Genomic DNA, 23005 nt, shown 5'->3' with positions numbered 1-23005 from the left:
CTGTAGACTTGATGTTGAAAAAGAAACAGATAATGATATTCCTTCGGATGGTTTGCATAGGGTGTATGAGTCATTGTCGAGTAGTTCAATAGACTATTCCTTTAAAGTAACCGATGATACTGATACTCATCCCCAACGAGAAGTAATTCACCAACACCTGTTAGTAATTGTTTTTATTCTTATGTTATTTAGTTTTATTATTAAGGAAAATATTAATTATAACTTCATGTTAGCTATGATTCCTCCTGGAGGCCACTTGAAGAATCATGCTGACGACAACTATCCAATTATAAATATTTAAGAACCCGAGCAGCAGCGAAGGAAATCCAGAGTTCAGCAAGTAAAGACGAGGCGTTGCTGACGACATCATTAGATACCATCACAATTGTTAATCCTTCGGGACGTCATTTTTTTATTGACAAAGAGGGGGTAAAAAATTTTTGAAAAGTTACCGATGTTCATTATCGATGAAGAATGTATCATTAAGATAACGCTGCCACCTAGGGATCAAAACCATGTTGGATGGTTTGAAGGAGCACTAACGGGCACTACAACATATATTACACAGTCTTGCACATCTCGTGAAAGTGTAGCTTTTACTATTAATTATGAAAGATTAACAAGTAGCCCTATATGGTCTCGTTTTAGGCCACCACAACAATATACAAGCAACACTCTGTGAGACTTACTGCATCAGATAGCGCAGAGTACTGGTGGCGACGATAATATTGTGTTGACGGTTTCAACTGTCCGTGGTGTAGAGGGTCGTGGTAATGAAAAACTAACTTACGAGGCTATTTTCAAACGATCAATTCTACGCACTACTAATGACAATAATCCATGTTCTCCCCGTTTACTTGTTGTAGCTGATTTACATGCTGAACGTGAAGAAACCCGTACAGGTACATCACAAAAACGCTGGAAGACAATGTGTGATCGCCGTTGTAGTTTACAACGCAGTGCCACTTGAAAGTTAGTAAGTAGAGTCGAACAGCATTTTATTTTTAACAAAGCGAAAATACTGATTATGTCAAATGAATAAAAACAAATTTTTTTTGTTTAGAACAAAAAAAAGAATTAATGTAAAAGTGCAGAATCTCACGATTGTGGAAATTAGCTAGTAGATTGTAAAATATATGAATGACTTTATCTATGGATTGATTGATTGAATAACGACAGTTTGTTAGTTGACGACGATTGCTTGACGATTAGATTGTTTATAGCAACGTCGAGAATGTTTGTTCATATCCAGTTTAGGACTGAGACTAGCTAACATTAGATGTCCTTTTATTAATTCTGTATTTAAATATTACTTTTAATAAACTATCTGTTAATATTAATTGTCGTCATACTTTTATTTTACATTTGGTGTCAGAAGTGATTTGTCACACATGGCGAGATGTTTTATTTTGTGTATTGTAATATTTTCAAAATTTTGGAAAATGTCGAGAACACAAAACCATTGTCGAACGAGAAGGAGAAATGAGGAAACTCGTTTCAAAGATTGTCTTGAAAAAAATACTTCTTCAAATGGTGGATTATTGGCCTTAGAAATAGGGATGAATCGATTAGAGGAACAATTATCGCAGAACAAATTGGAAATGATGGATCACTCAAATACTCACAGACCGTATACGCCAAGAATTTGGCGTATCGTGGTGAGTATTAGACGTGAACATCATACTTTGAATACGGTCGTGTTACTGATCCTAAAGGAGAGGTACACAGGCAAAATAAGATCGCTAATGGCCATTCAAAAGTTAATTGCAAAGCGGAACAAACGACGAAGGGACAACAGATTGTAAGCAAGCATTGCAATTCGCAAGCCCCTGTCCTTTATAAGCCTCCAAGTGCAGAAAGAGTCGAAACCTACTGGACCGAAATATATGGTCGCGCTAGTGCGCTAGATGTAGACACTCCAGCCCTTCAACTTTTCAGAGAATTCTGTGACGAACATCTATCACGAATTCCTAAAGAGTTCCAACGAGTCAGTATTAATGAGATCAGGAATGCTCTAAGGGACACAAAGAACTAGGCTGACCCTGGGCCAGATGTAATCCTCACCTTTTGGTGGAAGAAATTTACATCACCTTACCAGCATATGGCTCGTATCTTCTCAGAATATCTAGGAGAAGATACGCCCATTCCTGGATGGCTCGTTGAAGGACGCACTGTGCTGATCGCTAAAAGCGGTGATCTGTCTAACCCTAAAAACTACAGGCCTATCACATGTCTGAATACTCTCTGCAAATTGTTTACGAAGATTTTGAACGAGAGTATTCTAACTGCAATAGAACCTATATGGAGACAGATAAACGAACACCGTGGCAACAAACATGGCTTGACAGGTTATGAGGAGAACTTATTAGTAGACCGATGCATTACAATAGACGCATACTACTATAAGCGCAACTCGTCAATGGCCTGGGTGGATTACAGAAAGGCATTTGATACAACATCTCACGAGCTTCTCCTCTACTTGCTCGAATGCCTTTCAGTACCCCCACAAATAGCGAGATGCATTGAACATCTGATGCTTCTCTGGAGGACACTTTTCACCGTAACCTATGGTGAAATGAAAGTGTCCACCAGAGCCGTGCTGTTTAGGAGAGGCGTATACCACGGACATACTCTGAGTCCTCTTCTATTTTGCATCTCACTGCCGCCATTATCTGCCACTCCACGCCAAACGCCTAGATATAAAGCCGGACCAGTCTCCAACCGCGTACACAAAGTCACACACCTATTTTATATGGATGACTTGAAAGTGTACGCGGCAAGTCCTGAGAGACTCCGAACAGCCCTAGAGGTTGTTTCCGAGTATACCAGTGCAATCGGCATGGAGTTTGGGTTGGACAAGTGCGCAGTTGCCCACTTAGTAAAAGGAAGATCGCCGAACTGGAGTGATAATGTCGAGCTTACAGACGGGAGCATCATAAAACATTTGGATGCTGGAGAGTCATACCGATATCTTGGACAGGCACAATCTCCATTACAGGACGTGTCTGTCATCAAAGATACTCTCCGCAGTGAGTACAAGTGGCGACTTAAGAGAATATGGGGCTCTGAATTATCAGGCCCTAACAAAGTCAAAGCCACGAATATGCTCGCTGTCCCAGTCTTGCTATACTTATTCAGAGTACTCAAATGGCTCAAAAGAACGCTCAAACATCTGGTCATTATCACAAGGAAAGTGATGACATTACATCGAAGTCATCACCGGCGATCTTCTATCCAACGCCTATACTTTCCTCGTGATTTAAGACAGCGTGGACTACTGAGTTTGGAGTGTTTACATGACAGGTTAGTGATAGGCCTGGCTTATGACATCTATGAGAGCTCTGATCCTCTTCTCAAGTTTGTGAACAGCTTTGAACTATTGGGAAGGGATGCGTTTCTATATAGAGCAGCATATCAGGCAACGCAGAACCTCGGCTCAGTTTTCGACCCTAGCAGCCCAGACGGTCTAAGGCTTTTGCAATTGACCAGAAGGCAGCGAAAGGTTGATATGAAAACAACCGAGCAGTTAAAACTCCGCGACGAACATGTGGCAAAGTCCTTACATGGTGTGTCTTATTGTCATCTTAAAACACAGGACTTGTCACGCCAGCTGACTTTCTAAAACCTTAAGTCAGCTGGCTTGTTCTCTGAGACCCAAGGATTCATTATGGCCGACCAAGATGGTGTATTTTCTACCCTCGCCTACATTCACCGGCATAACGCTGCCCTAAGAGTGCTGTATTACCACCTTCGGCATTCTTATGGTATAGACAAGATACCAGTGCTGCCCTATGTGCCTGGTGAAATTGAGTCAGTCGTTGAAAACGGGTGAGCAAAAATCTTTTGGAATTGCCTGCTCTCTACGCCTTAACACATTGAATACAATAAGCCGGATATTACTCTTTTCGACCATACCACTAAGCACGTATATTATGTTAAGTTCTCAGCCCCGGCTGAGCCGAATATATGTGCAAAAGAAGGGAGTAAACAGGAACGCTACAGAGAGCTCATGGAGGTCATGAGAAATGTCTATCATGAATACACAGCGCACGTGATAGTCCTGGTGATTGGCGCCCTCGGAGGGATGAGAGACCGCTTTCTGACAGAGCTTCGAACAATACCAGTCTGCCGTAGTCAGGCTGAGATTCTCGCGGCTCGTATGCAGAAAGCGGTCATCCTTGGTTCTTTCCGAATTCTGAGACGACTGTAAACAATGACTGAACGGCTGCAGCCCTGGCTCACTCTCGAACCTGAGCGAGTCGGGTGTCTGCATGAGAATCCTGTCTGGTCAGGTCCCAGGTAGGTCAGAGCTCTAGAATCCCTGGCCAGATACCTATAACGAGCCGAAAGGAGATAATAATAATAATCTCAATTCAAATAACAATGATAATCATCATTTGACGAATGATTCTTCAGGAATTGTTACTCTTAATAATTCTTCTAATTTAAATTCAAATTTTATCGAATCGGTCTCATCATCGTCCGTCGGGAATTCATTATCTTTCGCAAAAAGATAATGATGGTTTTGAGACGTGGGAATCTTATACACGTCAATTTGAGACCGTCGTTTAATTACATAATTCGTCGAATGAGGTTAAAGCTTCAATTATAGTGTTCTGTTTGAAGGACAAAACTCAGGAAATTTTAGAAAACTTGAGCGTAGATGATTCAAGAAATTTTAGTGTATTATCGAAATCTTTAGAAAACTGTTTCGGTGAAGTTCAATTTTCTAGGGCTTATTTGAGTCTTAAAATAAATGTTTAATTGATTTTTTCAACAATTTGAATAAATTCGTTAAATATGCGTATCCGGGAATTTCAGGTGATTGAAGAGAACGAATGGTCAGATTACAGTTTATTGCAAGATTAAATAATCCAAAATAACAACCCTATTAACGATCAGGAAGATTAGAATTTCTTCAATCTGCGACTTAACGGGCTGTCGAATGGGCGTCGATTGATAAATTATGTTTCGAAGCCGAAGATGTTAAATGATCATGTTATTGGAAATGATGATCATAAAGATAATAAAAATTCAATTTCAAATGAATTATTCAATAATAAAAATTATAATAATAACAATGATGGGAATTTCCGAAATAATAATAATTTTAATTTTTCTAAAAAAAATTTCAGGAAATTTAATAATGGAAATTCTTCTCAAGGTTTTCAATGTTGGATTTGTGGACAGAAAGGTCATTTGAGAAATAATTGTCACGTTCTTCAAGCTGTTTGAGCTAGTTCAAGAAATAATTTTCAAAAGTATCGGTAACTCTTCAACTGTAAATTCTTACAAAAAAAAATTTCGTTAGAATTAAATCATAATTCAGTTAGTTCTTCGAAGATTCTTTAAGATTCGGATTCTTTATTTGAGCCTTCACTAATACTTAAAGGGGTAATTAATGGTAAAAAGTGTAATATGTTAGTCGATACTGCTGCTGATATTACAGTTGTTAATTCTTTTCTTTTTAATAAGTAGTTTTATAGAGCAAATAATTTTTCTTTCTTTCTATTTTTAAAGTTTCTGGCGATGAATTTGATTCTGATTTTCTCGAGACTGCGGAAATGAAGATCTCAAATATCAAAACTAGTTTAGAGGTTGTTTTTGCACAAATTTATAAAGAATGTATTTTTGAAATAAATTCCTTAGTTAAATCAATCATGTTACTGATTATTTTACTAGATGGCCTGGAGCAATTCCTTCCTTTAATCATCAGGCTTCTACTATTGCTGAAGCTTTAGTTTCTCGAATATTTTGTAGATATAGTGTCCCTTTAGAAATTCATTTCCATCCAGGTAAAGAGTTTGAATCAGAAATTTTCCAATAGGTGATAAATCTTTTTGGTATTGAAAAGACTAGAACTACACCTCTTCATCCTCAATCTAATGGTTTAGTCAAAAGGTTACATAGGATTATTCTTTAATATTTATCAAAATTTATTTATAAAAATCAAAAAGATTAGGATGGTGGATTCCTCTATTTTTGTTAGCTCATCGTTCTTCCAGATGTGAGAATATAGAATTTTTTTCCAGCATTATTAATGTTACGTCGTGAATTAAGGTTACCTTTAGTTGTTTTTAGAATTCAGAAAATTACGAATGGTCGTTCAAAGGTGGTTCATATAAATAGACTCGCTCCTTATGATGACGATTGTTGTCTCTTCCTGGATTCCTAATTTCTGTTGAATTCAGGGTTTTTGTAACTTCCAATCTTGGAATGTTGGCTTTCATTGATCAAAGCATTCTCGTGGAGTTACTACAGGATATACACGGTTGGAGCGTTTGTGTTGATAACCTTTCCTTCATTAATGGCCATAATAAAGTTAAGTTAGGTACTAAGTGTTTATGGTATTCTATGAAGTTCTAATAGTTGATGAGACTATTAAACTTGTGTTTTTGGAGATTCCTTGGAAGATGAGTAATATGTAACGATTATTTTTGTGATTATGAAAGTCTGATTTTATGAATAGAATGCGTAGTCGATTATTAATTTGGAGATATTTACTCCAAAAAGTAAAACCATTGAATTAAATTTTTTTAAAAAAAGAATTTGAATTACAATTGAGAATTTCTCAATGATTTTTATGCGGCAGAAATATTCAAAAATCTGTCTAAATCTCCCTTGTTTTGACCTTAAAGATTCTTTGTATTTCCAGCTCCTGTGGATTTTTATTCTTTACTTCCCGGATTCTTTTCGATGGAAAAGGAGGAAGGAAAGAAGGATTGTTGAAGTTTTGAATTTTGACTGACGGACTCTTAGTATCGAAGATTTTTAAATTGTATAGAGTCACATTATTAGTTAATATAGATTATTCTGGCGTGTTTTGGAAGTTTTTATCCGCTGCAGAATTTTTTCCGCCAGAATGATTTGCTTTATTTATTTTCAAACACGCAGAGTTGGGAAGCGGCGATGATGAAATCTAGGCTGGATGATTACTTGATTCATCTTTATAATTTTGAATGATTATTAATTGAATTTTTATAATTCCAAATTAGAAATTTAATTTTTGATTTTGCATGTTTATTTATTCCGGCATAATCCAATATCGACACTCAGCTATTAGAAATTGTCAGGAGGTAATTTTTAAAAGATCGGGAAAAGTGTAAATTATATGAATGTCTCCATCTATAGATTGATTGACTAACAGAAGTTTGTTAGTTGACGACGATTGCTTGAAGATGAGATTGTTTATAGCAACGACGGGAATGTTTGTTTATCTCCAGTTCAAGACTAAGACTAGCTAACATTAGACGTCTTTTCATTGATTCTGTATTTGAATTTGTCACTTTTAATAAACGATCTACTAATATTAGTTGTTCTTGTACTTTTATTTTACAGTAAAAATCACACCCCAAGTAAACACCCTACAAAGGTGATGTACAATTTTCACATATTTCTAATCAAAATTTTCCAAAACGAGCTCACTCGTTAAAAATAACATTAAAAATCGAATTTTCTACAAAAAAAGTCCACCAGAGCACCTCTCTATCGTGGAAAGGTAAAAATGACGGCGCGCTAGAAATCGAGCATTTTGGGCGCTCCGACAAAATATGCTGTTGAGCGCCTTTTTAATCAACATTTCATTCCAACATCTGAAACAAATTGGAAAAATTCTCGAATGTTCAGAATCGTTTTCTAAACAGTTTCAATAGGATGTTGTTGTAGGAACTATTTTTTTTTATAAACAATCAAAAATTAACAGACTGCAAATGAATTTTCAATAAATCCAACATTTTGTTGATAATTGTTCATGAAAAACGTACAAATGAAATAAAAAAAAAATTTTAAATAGTTAAAAATTACGCATTTGTTTATAAAATTTATCTGTAACAAATGCTGAAAAAAATTGTTTTAGACTCTTTACATGAAGATATGAAACTTTGCTATACATAATTTTCATATTAAAAAATAACTTCACTCCCAAAATAAGGGTGAAAGAATCCAAAAACAACATTTGGATACTTTTGGGTATTAAAAAATATTTTTTCAAAAAAACTGAGATAGCCATTTTATAGAGCGGAAAAAGTCCTATCTGCTCCTGAATTGGCTATAAAATGTGCCCATAAACGAAAAAAATATAAGGGTGCAAACTTCACGAAAAAAATTTTGAAAAAGTCGCTTCAGATACTATAAAAAATCGGAAAATTAATTTTTTTTTTAATTTTAATTGGAAACTGTTTAGAAAACGATTCTGAACATTCTATAATTTTTCCAATTTGTTTCAGATGTTGAAAATATTTTTGTTTTTTAATGTTGATTAAAAAGGCGCTCAACAGCATATTCTGCCGGAGCGCCCAAAATGCTCGATTTCTAGCGTGCCTTCATTTTTACCTGTCCACGATAGACAGGTGCTCTGGCGGACTTTTTTGTAGAGAATTCGATTCTGTACAAAAAAGATGCTAACTTTTTTTTTATATCTCTTATCGTTCTCGCTACGTAAGCGATGAAAGGTGGAAAATTGCAATTTGCCAAACTTTGACACTCGATAAACAATAGTAATTATTGTTTCCAAGTAATGAAAATTTGCACAAATACTCTCCTCATCATCCCCTACAAGAATAGTATTATTGTTACACACATGAACATGTAGTTTATTTTAAGTGTATTAAACTATTAGTAACAGGTGTGTTTGTGTGTTATTTCAACACGTGTAATATTTAGAAATATGTGTTAATCGTATAACACACCTTTTGAACTCTGAAGAAGCAACACACATATAATTTAAATTCCAAAAAAACGTGTTACAGCGACACGTGCGAAGGTTCGCAACACACATTAGAGTATTACACGAGTCAATAAATTATAAACTTCATGAAATAACACGTGTTGAAAATCTAATTGTACTACAAAATAAAGTACACATATAATAGCTACTTTTTGGGAGAGGTGATTGTAAATATAATGATTATAGGTAAAATAGATTTGAAACGATATCATACAACTTTTACAATTGAAATACATATAAATAGCACAGTTTTATAGATAAACATACAAAATTATGTGTACAAGTGACGCTGTTAGATGTACTTGTGTGCTGCTAGATGTATGTGTTCTTTGTTATCAAAATTCAATAATTAAATAGTGTTAAAATGATAATATTTCAAAGTTGAATACATTAACATTTAATGATGGAAAAAACTGTTTATTGCATTATCGGCGAAAGGTGCAAGTGTTTAAAATGTACATTAGACAAAAATATGACTGACGCTGAAATGATTCGCAGTAGGTTGAAACAAGCATGTTTAACAGACAGCTTATTAGACAGAAAAATGAAAAATCATGACATCTTCTTACACATAAGAGATGCTGGAAGAAATGATCAATTTCGGGAACTTGAAAAAGATAAGGTTATAGCAAATAGTATTGATGTAAATGTTGTTCTTATTAGACCTTCAACAGTTGATCTAAGAAAAACAGTTTCTAAAACAGAAATAACTGCTGCAAATCGACATAAATTTATTGCGTTTTGGGGTGAATATTTATACAATGAAACTGATGGGACTCCATCAAAAGATCAGTATGGTAATTTAGCTTCTGATTCAGTTGCTGAATATTTAGAATTATCTGCTGGTCCCAGTGGAAATGTAAGTAATGTGAACAATTTACTTTATTGATATCATGATTGATCAAGTAGAATATTTCTCTATTTCTATAACATTATTTCAATAATTTTAAAATAAATAGGGTTTAGTTCGAACTCAATTAAGTTCATGGATTCGAAATCATCGAAGAAATTTAAAGGCACCAGAAAGTAGGAAAAGCACTAAACGAGATCAAGTAGGAAACCCCAAACCTAAACCACCATCAGAACTAGCTGTGGCTCTTCCATCTCCTTCGTATGGATAGTAATAATAATGATTTTCAGCTGTTAAAGTTAAATGAGATTGTTTGAATAATGAACAAATGTTTGAACTTCCTACAAAGTACTGTTGTTTTATGTACACTGAGAAAAAAATTTACTTCATACAAAAAATATTTCATTTGATCATTAACATTGAAATTTCAAATAGTCGCAATAAAATATTTCTTCGAAATTATGAATATTTGATTGAAATCATTTTATTTACTCAAATAAATGAAATGTCATTTGTTTTCATTCTTGTCGTAACCTTGAAAATTTGTTTTCAAACTTGTCGCAACATTGGAACAAAAGACAAAATGTGTTTTTAATAACACTACTATTAGGCTGAATAAAATATTATTTTGAGAATATTCGAAGTTTCTTTTATTGATTAAAAAAAAATTTTTTTTATTCAACGAAATTTTTTTCTCAGTGTATGTGTAGAAATATTGAAATGGACATACCAACTGCGTTGAGAGAGTTAGAAATCGATTGCGATGAAGATGTTAACATCCTCCATGTTAAAGATTCATTGCAAATTACTCTAGACAAACGATGGAGCAGACAGGATCACACATATCATTATAAAATATCCAGCATTGAAGCACTACAAAATGGTAAGCAATAGATATCTAACATTTTACTGAATGAAATCGAGTTTCCATCATTGCTTTTATTAAAACCTATTGCATTTCCATGATTTCTAAATATTTTTCGAGCTTCTAAACTTAAAAAACCTGACAGAAACTACAGTTTTTGATCCAATAGAAATGATGATAAATAAACTATTAAAGTATTTTTCACTTGAAGCAAATGATGATCGTTTAAAAAGTCATATAATGACTCAATTATACAGAGAATTAACTTCGAAAAAGCTTACTGCTAACAAAAAAATTACTTCATTATTCGTTGTGCAAGAGGTATATGAATTGAAAAATTATTAATTGTAAATATAATTGAATATATATAAATGATTTACTTATTTTAAATTTACTATACTTTATTAATATGTTTTGGTACATTTGATATAGGCGATGTCATCAACTTTACCTTTGACAACCAAAGAATATGACGCACCTAAAGCAGTAATCTATATTGAAAAAAAACAATACTAAAGGCTTATATAGTAGCAGATGAAAATGTAATGATGGAAATAAGAAATCCATCAATGGAAAATATCATTCTTGGAATAATCTCAGCATATTTTGTTTCGCATCGCAAGTACCCTCCAGCTCATCTAATATTCTTCATTACATCGAATACGAATTACTTGGAACGAAAATTTGCAGTAAAAACATTGCAATATTGAAGTTTATGCGAAAAGCAGAAAATTCTGTAGAAGATTAGTACAAAGATTTTATTTTTAGTTCATTATTTCATGATACTAGTTTATAATTATAATTCTAAGATTTTCTAACGAGTTTATTTCATTATACTTTTATAATCAATATTCTCATTTAAACAAAATAGATTTTGTTTAGTAATACATAAATTGAAACAGATGAATCCGAACATCCAACTGATTTTACATTTAAAGATAACTGTAAGTCTCATTGTGAAATTCCAGGATGTAAAAATATTGCAATTATCCGTTGTGCATGGTGTAAAAAATCACTTTTACAATGATTATCATATATGTAAAAAATGAATAAATACATACATGATTCATCTTCTTCATTTTGATACAAATCTGGGAAAAAAGAGAGTATTTTTTTTGGTCTCGATTTTCATGTTATTTTGAAAACTACAAAGACATGTATCTCATAGTTTTTCATGCTTTTACGATTAAAATTGATCTCCTCAAAAAATAAATGATAGTTTTTGAGTTATAGATTTTCTATTACATTTAATGAAAAAAAGGCATATCTGTAAGTTTTGTAAATATGCAAATAAATTATTTTTTCCATTTTTTATGTTGTTTTTAACGTATAAGGTCGTTTTTGAAAATTTCGATCAGAAATTTGTGAAAATTAAAGATCACCTTTATAGAGTGTCAACTTTGGGGTGATTTTTATTTCTTAAAAACGTTTTTTCGCCGGAAAAAATACGCCGTTCATCATTTTCGACGTAGATTATTATATAGAAACCTCCGCTAAATCAACGGTGGCCACTTTGTGAGGTTTCCTTGTTAGGTCGGACTCTGACTAGTTTAATGCTCAAGTCGTTAGATTTTATTAATATTCTTTCATTATCTCTGGCTAGCTATTTTATAAATAATCATAAAAATATAACAGAAAATACTCGCGAGCAATTGTGACGTCATGGGAAAATGCCCTAACACCCTCATAAGTATTCAATTCATCGATATAGAGTTGATCCTTAGATGACGGTCGGTAATTATCAACCGCTATCGTGGCGCGGTGAACTAATTATATCAGCTGTTCACCGACTGCTGAGTAAATAAGGGGAGGGTGATGCTCACAACGTTACAACCTTCGCTTTTAGCCAATTAAACACATATAGACTACTCCATGACTAGCTCAAGACAATTTTCAGAGGTAAATATATTCTGTCAAGACCAGGACGCGAACCCGGACCTTCCAGTTACGCGCTGGCTGCTCTACCAGTTAAGCTATCTTGCCAGTCAATATAATTCGCCTTAAATCGTGCCTGTATTCGTCATATGTGGCTCCCCCCTTGACCTGCGCCGTCCCTCATCCGGCTTCAATAAATTTATTCACTATCTTAGTGTATCCTAGCACAAAGAATGGATTTTTGAAGGTGTTCCCAGTACGGAATTCTACCCCAATTTTGTTTTACAGATTTATTCCGTTTTATGTGTTCTAGTATTGATAAATTATTTTTATTTTTAAGTAATGATAAAAAATTACATGTATTCAGTTCCCCAAGGATGAATCATTTAATTTAATAATACGTAAAGGTGTATTTCTATATGAATATTGTAAAAATTGGGAACAACTAGAACTAGACTTTATCTCTAATTTTAAATTTTAATTTTAAACATTTATTTACTGAATAAATATGTTCCTTACAAATATCTTGAAGCAATTATTTTTATCATTAACTGTTACATCTTTCGGTTATATTATAATAGTCTATGTATTTTATTAGTATATGATTTCATTAGAGAAGATAAAATATCAATCCACTTGTAATTACCACCTGTAGTAGATTGTTTCTACTTTTTTCTTAATGTACGATCAAATCGTTTACCATCAATATCAAACTGATCGTCACTAGTTAATTATAAACCAATTAAGGGAAGTCCTCTCACTAGACCATGAGTAGATTCCCAACGTTTTCTAAAAATGATGTGAATACCACAAGAGTTAACACATCAATGATAAGTTTCTGACTATACTTCAGAAGATATACCTTCTTTTTTTAATTATCGTCTCTAATTCATCGAATTAGTACTGTTAACCTTGAACTGTTGTATTGATTGAGTTTTGTGTAGAAGATGTATAAGATTCAAGTGTATTTGAATATGAAATTTGTGCTGATGCTGCTACACCATTTTTAATCTTGGATGTTATATCCGTTGTTCTTCTATTGAGCCTTCCCATTTTATTATTAACTGATTTAATTTGCTTTTTCAATCCTTCAGAAGTATTCTTTAAAATTTTGAATGACATAGCATCACTCAAATTTATCGCATCACCTATATTACACAATTTTTCACTATCAACATCATAGTTATTGTTCTTGGTTAATTTGAATCATTTCCTGGAGAGCCCTGACGTTGATTATAATTGGGAGTTTAATATGAATCATGATGATTGATACTTATTTTTCCTTTTTTTTTTTCTTCATTTACAACTTTTCCTTTTATTGTAACCATGTCAGCTGTACGGTAGCCACTACATAAATCAAAAATACTCAATTTTCTAGACTTATATATCATGGAAATTTTGGAGAATTTATTTTTTTAGATTCTAAGTAAATTGTAATTAGATTTTGAATGAATTTTGATTAAATTTTACGTTAAAATTTTTACTTTTTAACATTTGCTTCCCTGAGCTCTTCAATGATTGAAATTGTTTTATTTGAATAAGCATTATTCCCGGCATTGTAAGAGGCCATGAGTAATCGTAATCTATCAACGAGTTCATTAGGATCATCCCAGCAGATGACATTTGATATTTAATTTTTCAAAGATATTTTATGTTGGAATAGAAATTTTCCGACTTTAGATGATAATCTACATCTAATATACTTTTCAATATATGCCCTATATTTTTTACACTTAAAAATTTTCAATAATTGGTTTGAACCATAATTTTTTCTATCTAAATTTGTATAATCAACAATTTTAGCGTAAATTTGCTCATCAACAACAAAACTACTATTGGAAAGTATTTTAAATAATAATTCAAGTAGTTCAGGTGTACTTGTGTATACACAATCAGCAATGAGAATTTTATTATCTTAAAACGTATTTCAGAATCTCCTATGTAAAGGATATTTCCTCGAAGTTTTCTTACACCACACTGTGTGTCGATATTTATATTATTTCCTCTAAGCATCTTTAGATACTGTTGTAATATATCTGTAATTTTGAACGGGGTGCTTGATATGATTGCTGCAGATTTTTTTATGCCTAAGGCTCTTTCTTCTTGTTTTATAATATTTTCAGAAATTAACTTTCTCATAGTTCTTAATTTTGCTTCAATTTCTGCTGTTTGATTGCGTCTTTTAGGTTTCTTTTTTTTAATATTAACATAAGAAGGAGAAAAACATCTTCTTCATGATGAAATAGTTTTCGTTTTAGTTGGATAGGATTTGACCTTTTTCTCATGGCTCAAGTAATTTTTTCTAAATATTTATAGTTATGTCGATTAGATGATTTAGAATAAAGATGAATATTTTTAAAACATAACCTATTGATGATTTGTGAGAGTCAAGAATGCATTTGTTTTCCTACAATTTGATGGCCCACGAATAACTGAGCGTATAGTATTGGGTAGTAATTCTCCATGATGTTTAGTTTTCATATTTTTATTTATTGGAAGAATATTTTCGTGATTTTCCACAAATAATTCGAAATTATGTGACTTAAACACCATCTCGAAGTCAACTAAGTGCAAGGGTTTAAATACCGCTGCTTTTATAGAATTATATATTGCTGGATATCAATTTTGTGGACCTGATGGAAAACTACAACAACAATTGGCTCGAAGTGATCAAGGAATCAATCCATTAGATATTCCTTATCGAGCACAGGATATAGCATAGTCTCAAAATAGAGAAAATCATCAGAGAGACATTCAGCAGATAAAATGCTTGCTAAAAAAGCGTGGCAACGCGTACTAGCTTGAGACGCTGGCTTAGGCAAAAAAGTAGCAGCGTGGGGTGTTGTAAATGTTATGAAACTCAAAACAAAATTTGAAATGGTATTAGAAAATAAAAAAAAAAAGTAAATACTACAGGTTCACTAACAGGAGCATTATCTAATTTTGATTTTTTGAAGTATACAGGGAAATTGAAAATGAAATATTTTTGAAATGTTTTCATGAAAAATGATTTACCATCATCAGAACCTTGGAAAAATGAGTCAGCAATTATCAATTTATACAATAAAGATGGATCTGGAACTCATTGGGTGGCATAAAAAGAAAGAGAAAGAGAAAATTAAATGATCACCACAACTATAATATAGTGATCTCAACTATGATCGTTTATAGTTTATTGAGCAATAAATTGTGGTTGATGTAACTAAAAAATTGATCATTTCTACCAGTAACAAAGTTACTACAATCATGTTCATAAGAAAGGCTAAATGTGATTTTTTGATGTTAACAACAAGCTTTCGTAATTAACAATTTTAAACTATTAATAATTTTTTATTATTTATTACATTTTCTTATTGTTAGTAAAAAATTAAAATGGTTAATTGCTATGAAAAATTTTTAATTATGGTAAATTATTGGCATTAATAATTTGAAGAAAAATATTCTTTTTTCATTATCATTAATAATATTTTGTTGTAATTATTCATGTTTAGTCGGTATCAACCATGTTTAATATTCAAAAATAATGGTTGTGTAGGTATTGATTTCTTATGGTAAATACATAAATTTAACTGATAAATTATCGGCCGAGATCATTTCTAATCAATAAAAAATTTGATAATTACTGCACTTATGCGCTATCTTCCATGACAACGGTTCCAGATTTATTTGTAAGTTTGAAATGCACATTATCTTTGAAGTTTTTTGAGTAAGTTTGTTTTGTGATTGTGCGAATAATAAGATTAAAAAAGTTTTTCAAAGTATGACTATGGTAAGTAAAATGCAATTTTCTATAAATTCATTACATCCATAATAATTTTTGAACAATAATCATATGAGCCATCTAAGGTGATTAAGGTTATTATCATAGATAGTTTATAAACTTATTTCTAACCTTACTCATCATCATCAATCAATTTATTGATTGCTATTAAATAAGCTAAAAGATAATACTTTCAAGAAAATTTTTTAAAAACGATTTCCCAGGAATCGTCCCCAGAATCATGTCATTCGCTCGAACAAATCACAATAAGAATGCTTTCATTGAGCTCCAGTCAAGGTCAGTCAACATTTAACCTACCCGAGTCGAAAAATTTCGATGGGTTGTACATTGGTTACATTGCTTTTTAGAAATACAACCAATGTAAAAATAATTTAAATTAAATTTCATTTTCAATGTTTAAGATTTTATTGCTTTAACATTGTATCCTTTGTATAATTCCCTTTTTTGTAGTAGCAATGTCAATTCAATGTTATTAACGAAAAGAAAGAAGCAATGTAATCATAATACAATGAAAAAAATAAAAATAAATTTAGAACTACATTGGTATTGACATTGGTTATATTGCTTTTTTTTATTTTTAGTGTTCCCTTTCGGTCACCCATCCATCTATTTACCGGCCTAAATGTTGCTTGACTTGAAGATCGCGCGTACCGTTCGATTCTTACTGTGCTATATTGATTGATAATTTTTTTTTCTGTTAATAAACAGTTGAATTCTATGTACAACATTTGAAATATTGTTAATAATAAATTACCATTGTTAATAATAAATTACCATTGTTACAAAATATTTAATAAAATAAAAATGAAAATAATAATCATCCGTTAACGATCTTCTTTTTTGACATTGGTTATATTACTAGAAACTATTATCAATGTAACCAACGTAAACTCAAGATTCACACATGAAATGTTTCATAATTTTTCTTCTACATTGGTAACATTGCTTCATTTTTTCTTAATATTAGTTATATTGCTCTAGACGATTAGTAATGTAAGCAATGTAAACTCAAGATCTACATATAAAACCTTAATAATCTTGCTCTTACATTACTAATACTGCCATATATTAATTTACCATTGCTTATACCATTTTCAATGTAAGAATGATCTTAGCGATGTAAAATAAAATTTTTTAGCAATGTATCCCATGTAAAAGTTATGTTATAACAATGTAATCAATGTAAGACCCATCGAAATTTTCCGACCCGGGTACTCGATTAAAGTCAATTTTTCATCGCTCTCTCTCTCTTTCTAACTCAGTAGAAACGTTTGAAATACTAAATTTATCTTTTACTAAAAACAAGCTACCAACCGTATAACATAAATAGAAACTCACTCTTTTTGTTTAAAACAATGAAATTTGTTATAAACAATCGGGAACGGGTTCTATTTGAGGTGTTTTTTCATTTTTTCCACTGGGAAGTTGGTCGTGTGGACCTTTCGGTTCACACCCAGACCACGGCAGAGTCATGTTTGTATCGAATTCATATAAAAATATTTACTCATTTGTATACTGTCGAGGTTACATATTATTAATAATAATTTTAAATTAATATTGGTTCAGTCTAACTTATAAAGAAACGTAATAGTGACATTAACTTGGTATCCGCAAAAAACAGACATCTGAGGATGTCGGTAAAAAATAGCGCCAAGTCCACATTTAAATAATCATAGAATGTTCGATTTAATATTTTCACATACAAAAAAAGATTACAAATCATAAAATTTCACCAAGATCCGTTGTCACTTACGAAAAATATTCAGAAATTTTTAATGTCTATAGTTAAGAAACAAAAAAAAAAAAACTATTTTGTCTCAATCATTAGATACTTAATCATTATATGTTTGGATATGAAAAACTTCTGAAATCACGTATACGTATACTACATCATGAATTTTAGGATGTGTATGGTGACGCATTCTATACTTACGCTCAAACTTAACTTCTTTGTCGCGATGGAAGCACTACTCTTAGGTCAACTCTGCTTACCTCAACCTAACTTAACTCAACTCCCCTCGGTAGAAACATCGCGGTTCACTATATTCAATCGTCTACAGTCCCTTAAGATATCTCAAGGTCCTTTACGATGGTCGAGAGTAATCATGGATTCAAATTTCCCCGAAAAAGCTGCTCTTCTTATAATTAAATTTGTTGCTCCTGTTTTGTGATTCAAGATTGCCACTCCGACTAGATTATGATGTTGATAATTGCTTAGGTATATTCGCTTGTTTATCCAATAGCATTATTATGGTTTCTCAATCATCAAATTTAACAATGGCAAATTGTGAAGAAGTACCGCTGTATGATTTATGAATATTGACTTCAAGATTTTTTAAAATCAAGCTACGAGTTTTTGCTTTATCTATATTTCCACCAAGGGATGTTGATTCGAGTTGAGTTGAGCAAAATTGAGGTAATGTGATGTGGAATTCATTAAAACATCGTTGCAACAACTTTGTTTCATAAAACTTTATGTATCAAATCACGTTATGAATTAAAACATCCTCACTTCTTTGCTAGAAAGAAGAAGCTTATGTCAATGCTACGAATGGTAGCGTTCAAACTCTTTTTATTGCGAAGAACAGTACATTCTGCCATTATCGTACCCTTTTTTTTTAATGGCCTCCTCCACCCCGTATAGCCATCCCTTACCCTACTATTTATTTTTATGTTTCAACAATCATCAAAGTCATAAGATGATCCGAATGTTATGTATATTTTTTTATTGCGTAATTTCATTTGGTAATGAATCAGTGGTAACTTTAGTTAAAATATTTCAGTCAAACGAATATATAACTTCAATCCTCTGAGTATTTTACATATCTATCAGAATTAAATTGTTTCGATTTTAAAATTAATTGTACTCTTCATTTTGTGAGATACTCTATACCTTTTTCGAAATTTTAGAATTTTTATTGTATAAAAATAGAACGTAAACCCGTTTACTATTTACTAGCCACCTTTCATACTCATGATTTGAATCATCAATTTTAACTCACTTTAAAGATGTACTTTCTTTTATCATACTGTAAAAATGACTCTGCGATATAGAGTTACCTTTTAGAATACATCGCTTTTCACCATGTATATATTATCACAAATATTTATTTTTTCTATTGACGTACCTTGAAGAATACCTCTAGTGTAATTTTTATCGATTTTTTTGCCATCAGGAAATATGTTCAAGGAAATAACAACGAATGGTCCAGTAGAAGATATAGTAATTTTACGTTGACATTCAGTTTCTTGATTACAATTTGGACAAGTACCTTTTTTTTTTAGCCAATGTGAATAAGAGTTCCTGAGTAAGCTATTAATATTCATTGTACTTGAAGGAATAGGAAACGATAATCGAAAAGTTTCCTCCGAGTATGTATTGATATAACTACAATTATTACACCGATCCACATATTGCATATGATTAGTGAATAGTGGTTTAATTTCATGATATTTTTCACATAACAAATCAAACAGTCCTAGAGGATCCTTCTCTTCATCAGTATTTAAATCATTTCCAATATCTTCTAGCACGGTCCAAATGCTCAAAATGCTGTGATTATTTGTATACTTAAATTTGATTCATTTACAGCCTATGGTAAATCGATTACTCTCATTCGACGTCTTTCGCTTAATGTAATTTCTAGTAATTTAGGTTTATATTTTGCTCTTAAACGATTATATTTATCTATAGCTGAAGGGCTAGTGAATCTCGGAATTCTCAAGAATTTAGCTAATTTATATGTTTCTTAGTTATTTCTTACAACACTAGATTAAGGGTTCAAACGAGATTCGTAGTTTTTTCAATAAGAAAAAAATTTAACTTATCAACAGGCTAGAAACGGTTGGTAAAATACTGATAAATAAATAGAAGATTATTAAGTGCGAAAATTATAATTCCTCGAGATTCTGACTTTTTCTTATGATTCCAAGTTATCTTTTATACCTTCGAATCAGTTTATTGAGCCCGAATGTAGATTTTTTTATAGGAAAAAATTCAACATACAAAAGTGCTATGAAAGTTTGGTAAAAAGCTAATAAATTGATAAGAGATTATTTCAATCAACAACGGCGATTCTTCGAGATTCGAGCTCAGTTATATTTTTCTAAGTTGTCTTTTATATAAGTAAAATCATTCATCTGTTTTGTGTTTATATAATAAATAATAAATTGTGTAATATTTTTCTGTATAAATATTTATATGTTTAAGAATTTTGAGACTAACAATCGAATTTTATACCTAATATTAATTAATTATATACAAATGTATGATTGTGAATAAATTTTAATAAATTTTATCAATGTTTATTGTTTAATGTTGAACATTCTTTCATTAAAAATTTTTTTTTAACAATGAATTGTTGATTTGCATTTTTTTTGTAGTGATATGTTTCAAAACTGTCATGTAGTATAACATACAACCTATAATAAGTAAGAGAGAAGACTATATAAAAAGTTGAAGCTGAAAGAGAGTAAGAACTATGGGGCACACGAGTAAGACAGCGGTATAAGAAATTAGGAGTGAAAGAGAGTGACAACCATGTGGTGTGCGAGAGAGCACATCTTCGAGTAACCCAGTGAGAACAAGCAGGACGCATTTTTCACATTTTGTGAATAGCGGAAATATCACTGTGATGGGTGTGGCTTACTTGTAACTTTTTTATTTCTTGGTAAAAAAATTTCTTTTGACAACATAAAAAAACTTTATTATTAATATTAGTTGACTGTAAAATGTCAACTCATAGTATGGCGTAATTACTGAGATATTTGCATTCAAAGATTCATTGATGACGTCACACAATATTTTTCCTGTATAGAGTAGTGGTAGAGATCAGCGGCCGTGCGAGTGAGAGCGCGCTAGTGAAGGAGAAAAAGAGAAAAAGTAAATTTGGACTTGGCGCCGAGTATCTACTAGATACTTTAGATACAGTTAGAAATAACAATATTCATATTGTCACCCATTTTTTCTTCGTAAATACCACTGTTGGTCAATTTTATAAAAATAGTAATGTCAATAACTATATACTACTTATATTATCTTAGATTTTCACATGAAAAAAATCAAATCTATGAAAAAAAACATTTTTTTGCATTTTACATAAAAACGTCGAAATAACATCAATTACGTTTTTCATAACAGTGTTAAATAAAAATTCATCATAATAACAGCCTCATTTTGATTATATTGATTAAAAAAGGAAACTACTCCCAAATTTTTTCACTCCTGAATATATTTCTTTAAAAGCTTCAATAAATGCTTCTTCAAAATCGACTACAATACACTTAGGTAAAAAATTTAGCGAACTTTGACGTAACACCTTTAAAAATTTCATGTAAGTAGATTTCGTTCTATCAGGTGATAATAAATAAACGAGTCACACTGATTTACTATTCATGAAACGATCAATGGTATGTAATTGCATCAAAATACTCGGTACACTTTTAAATGTGCCATCACTCAGACATTGATCACATTTACTTATAAAATTAACATTTTTGAGTGTTGTGAACACCAAAAATCTTCTTTTTGATCCATTGCTATCGTAGAGTAGGAATGACTCTCCATTGTGTGTACATTTAAACTCATTCGGTAATTCTAATTTACCTCGAAATGACGGATTAATCAATTGAAAATTTCTTTTAACACATACACAATGCACAGTTCGAACTAAAGATATTGGCTCTGGCAATAACGCAGTAATCGGTAATGATATACTTCGTAATACCGTAGACATAATCGTAGCAGCTGTTAAATCGTTTCCTTTAGATTTCTGTAATAATTGACTTTTGATAATCTTCGTTTTTACTGAAGCAGCATTTCCAGCATGTTCGTGTTTTGGGATTACAATGGAGTGTGGCCTGGTGGTGCAACACCCTGAGGTCACCCCATCTAGTTCCACAAGAAATCGTCCTACTTTCGGAGATTCTGCCGGTTACCTTAAGGGTCCTGGTTTCTTCAGCATCAGCAAAGCTGTACTACAATGGTGTGTCGCCTGGTTCCCCAAGGGCATCGTAGCGGCAATAGCCCTTTTTGTACTATTCAGTCTTCAGCACGATAGCTTACGCCTCCGACTGCCCTCTGAAAGGCCTCCCGCTCATCGTGGTCAAAGAAAAGACTATATACAAATGGGTCTTGTCTCGGCCGGGAATCGAACCCGCTACCCATATTGCACCACGTTACCACTTAGGCCACGATGTCGGTATGATGTCCAGTTAATACTGACTTTATTTTTGAATAAAATTGTTATTCTTTCGCTTAAAAGTATTTAAGATAATTCATCATCTCATTTATTTATTTTTAGTTTTTTTTTTTAAAAAAACCGCTCAACCGAATTCGTTCAAATTCCTTTCAGATCTTATTTATAATAACATATTTCAAATAAATTTTAGTTGAAGTTGATATCTCAATCCGTTCTTGAGAAATCGAAAACGAAGAAAATGCTGACATACGCCCATTCATACGTACGTACATACACATACATCATTCTAAAAATTAGTCAGTACGTTGCAATTATTACGAAACGTGGAGATATGATGAAAATTCAAATTTCACCAATCGACCCAATTTCAATAACTTCCTAATGAGAAGTTAACTAGACTAGAAAGCGAGGTTTTCACTATTGCATAACTGAATTTTGTAATTGGACGCTAAATAGCATTGCAATACACAATGACATTTTAGCGCTGAAATATGACATTATTCGATTGTAATACATCTACTAGTTTAGCTCACAATAAGTTACATATATATATAATTTTTACGAATATTTTGTCAGAAAAACATAGTTTCTGGAGTAATTTTGTCTTGAAAATATTGTGTCTGGAATATTTTGACGGGGACATTAACTTCCTAGTGGAAAGTTATAGTAGTGGGTCCGATTTTGTAACTCCCAAATTTTGACATATCTC

At 32.1% G+C, this 23005-nt stretch overlaps 2 protein-coding genes across 6 annotated transcripts in view; both read left to right on the top strand.

The window, feature by feature from the left end:
• Positions 1–23005, top strand: part of Ca-alpha1T (Ca[2+]-channel protein alpha[[1]] subunit T) — a 400576-nt gene that overhangs the window by 139123 nt on the left and 238448 nt on the right. The gene's annotated exons all lie outside the window — the stretch shown is intronic.
• Positions 9009–10000, top strand: LOC118064904 (uncharacterized). The gene is made up of 2 exons (XM_035079826.1): positions 9009–9584; positions 9685–10000. Exons 1-2 carry the CDS (start codon positions 9126–9128, stop codon positions 9844–9846), a joined length of 621 nt encoding a protein of 206 aa, XP_034935717.1. The 5' UTR covers positions 9009–9125; the 3' UTR covers positions 9847–10000.

The sequence above is a fragment of the Chelonus insularis genome, unplaced genomic scaffold, assembly GCF_013357705.1.
Source record: "Chelonus insularis isolate UGA/USDA-ARS -01 unplaced genomic scaffold, ASM1335770v1 contig_25_pilon, whole genome shotgun sequence".
In the NCBI taxonomy this organism is placed as follows: Eukaryota; Metazoa; Arthropoda; class Insecta; order Hymenoptera; family Braconidae; genus Chelonus; species Chelonus insularis.
This window is presented reverse-complemented; position numbering and strand designations above follow the sequence as displayed.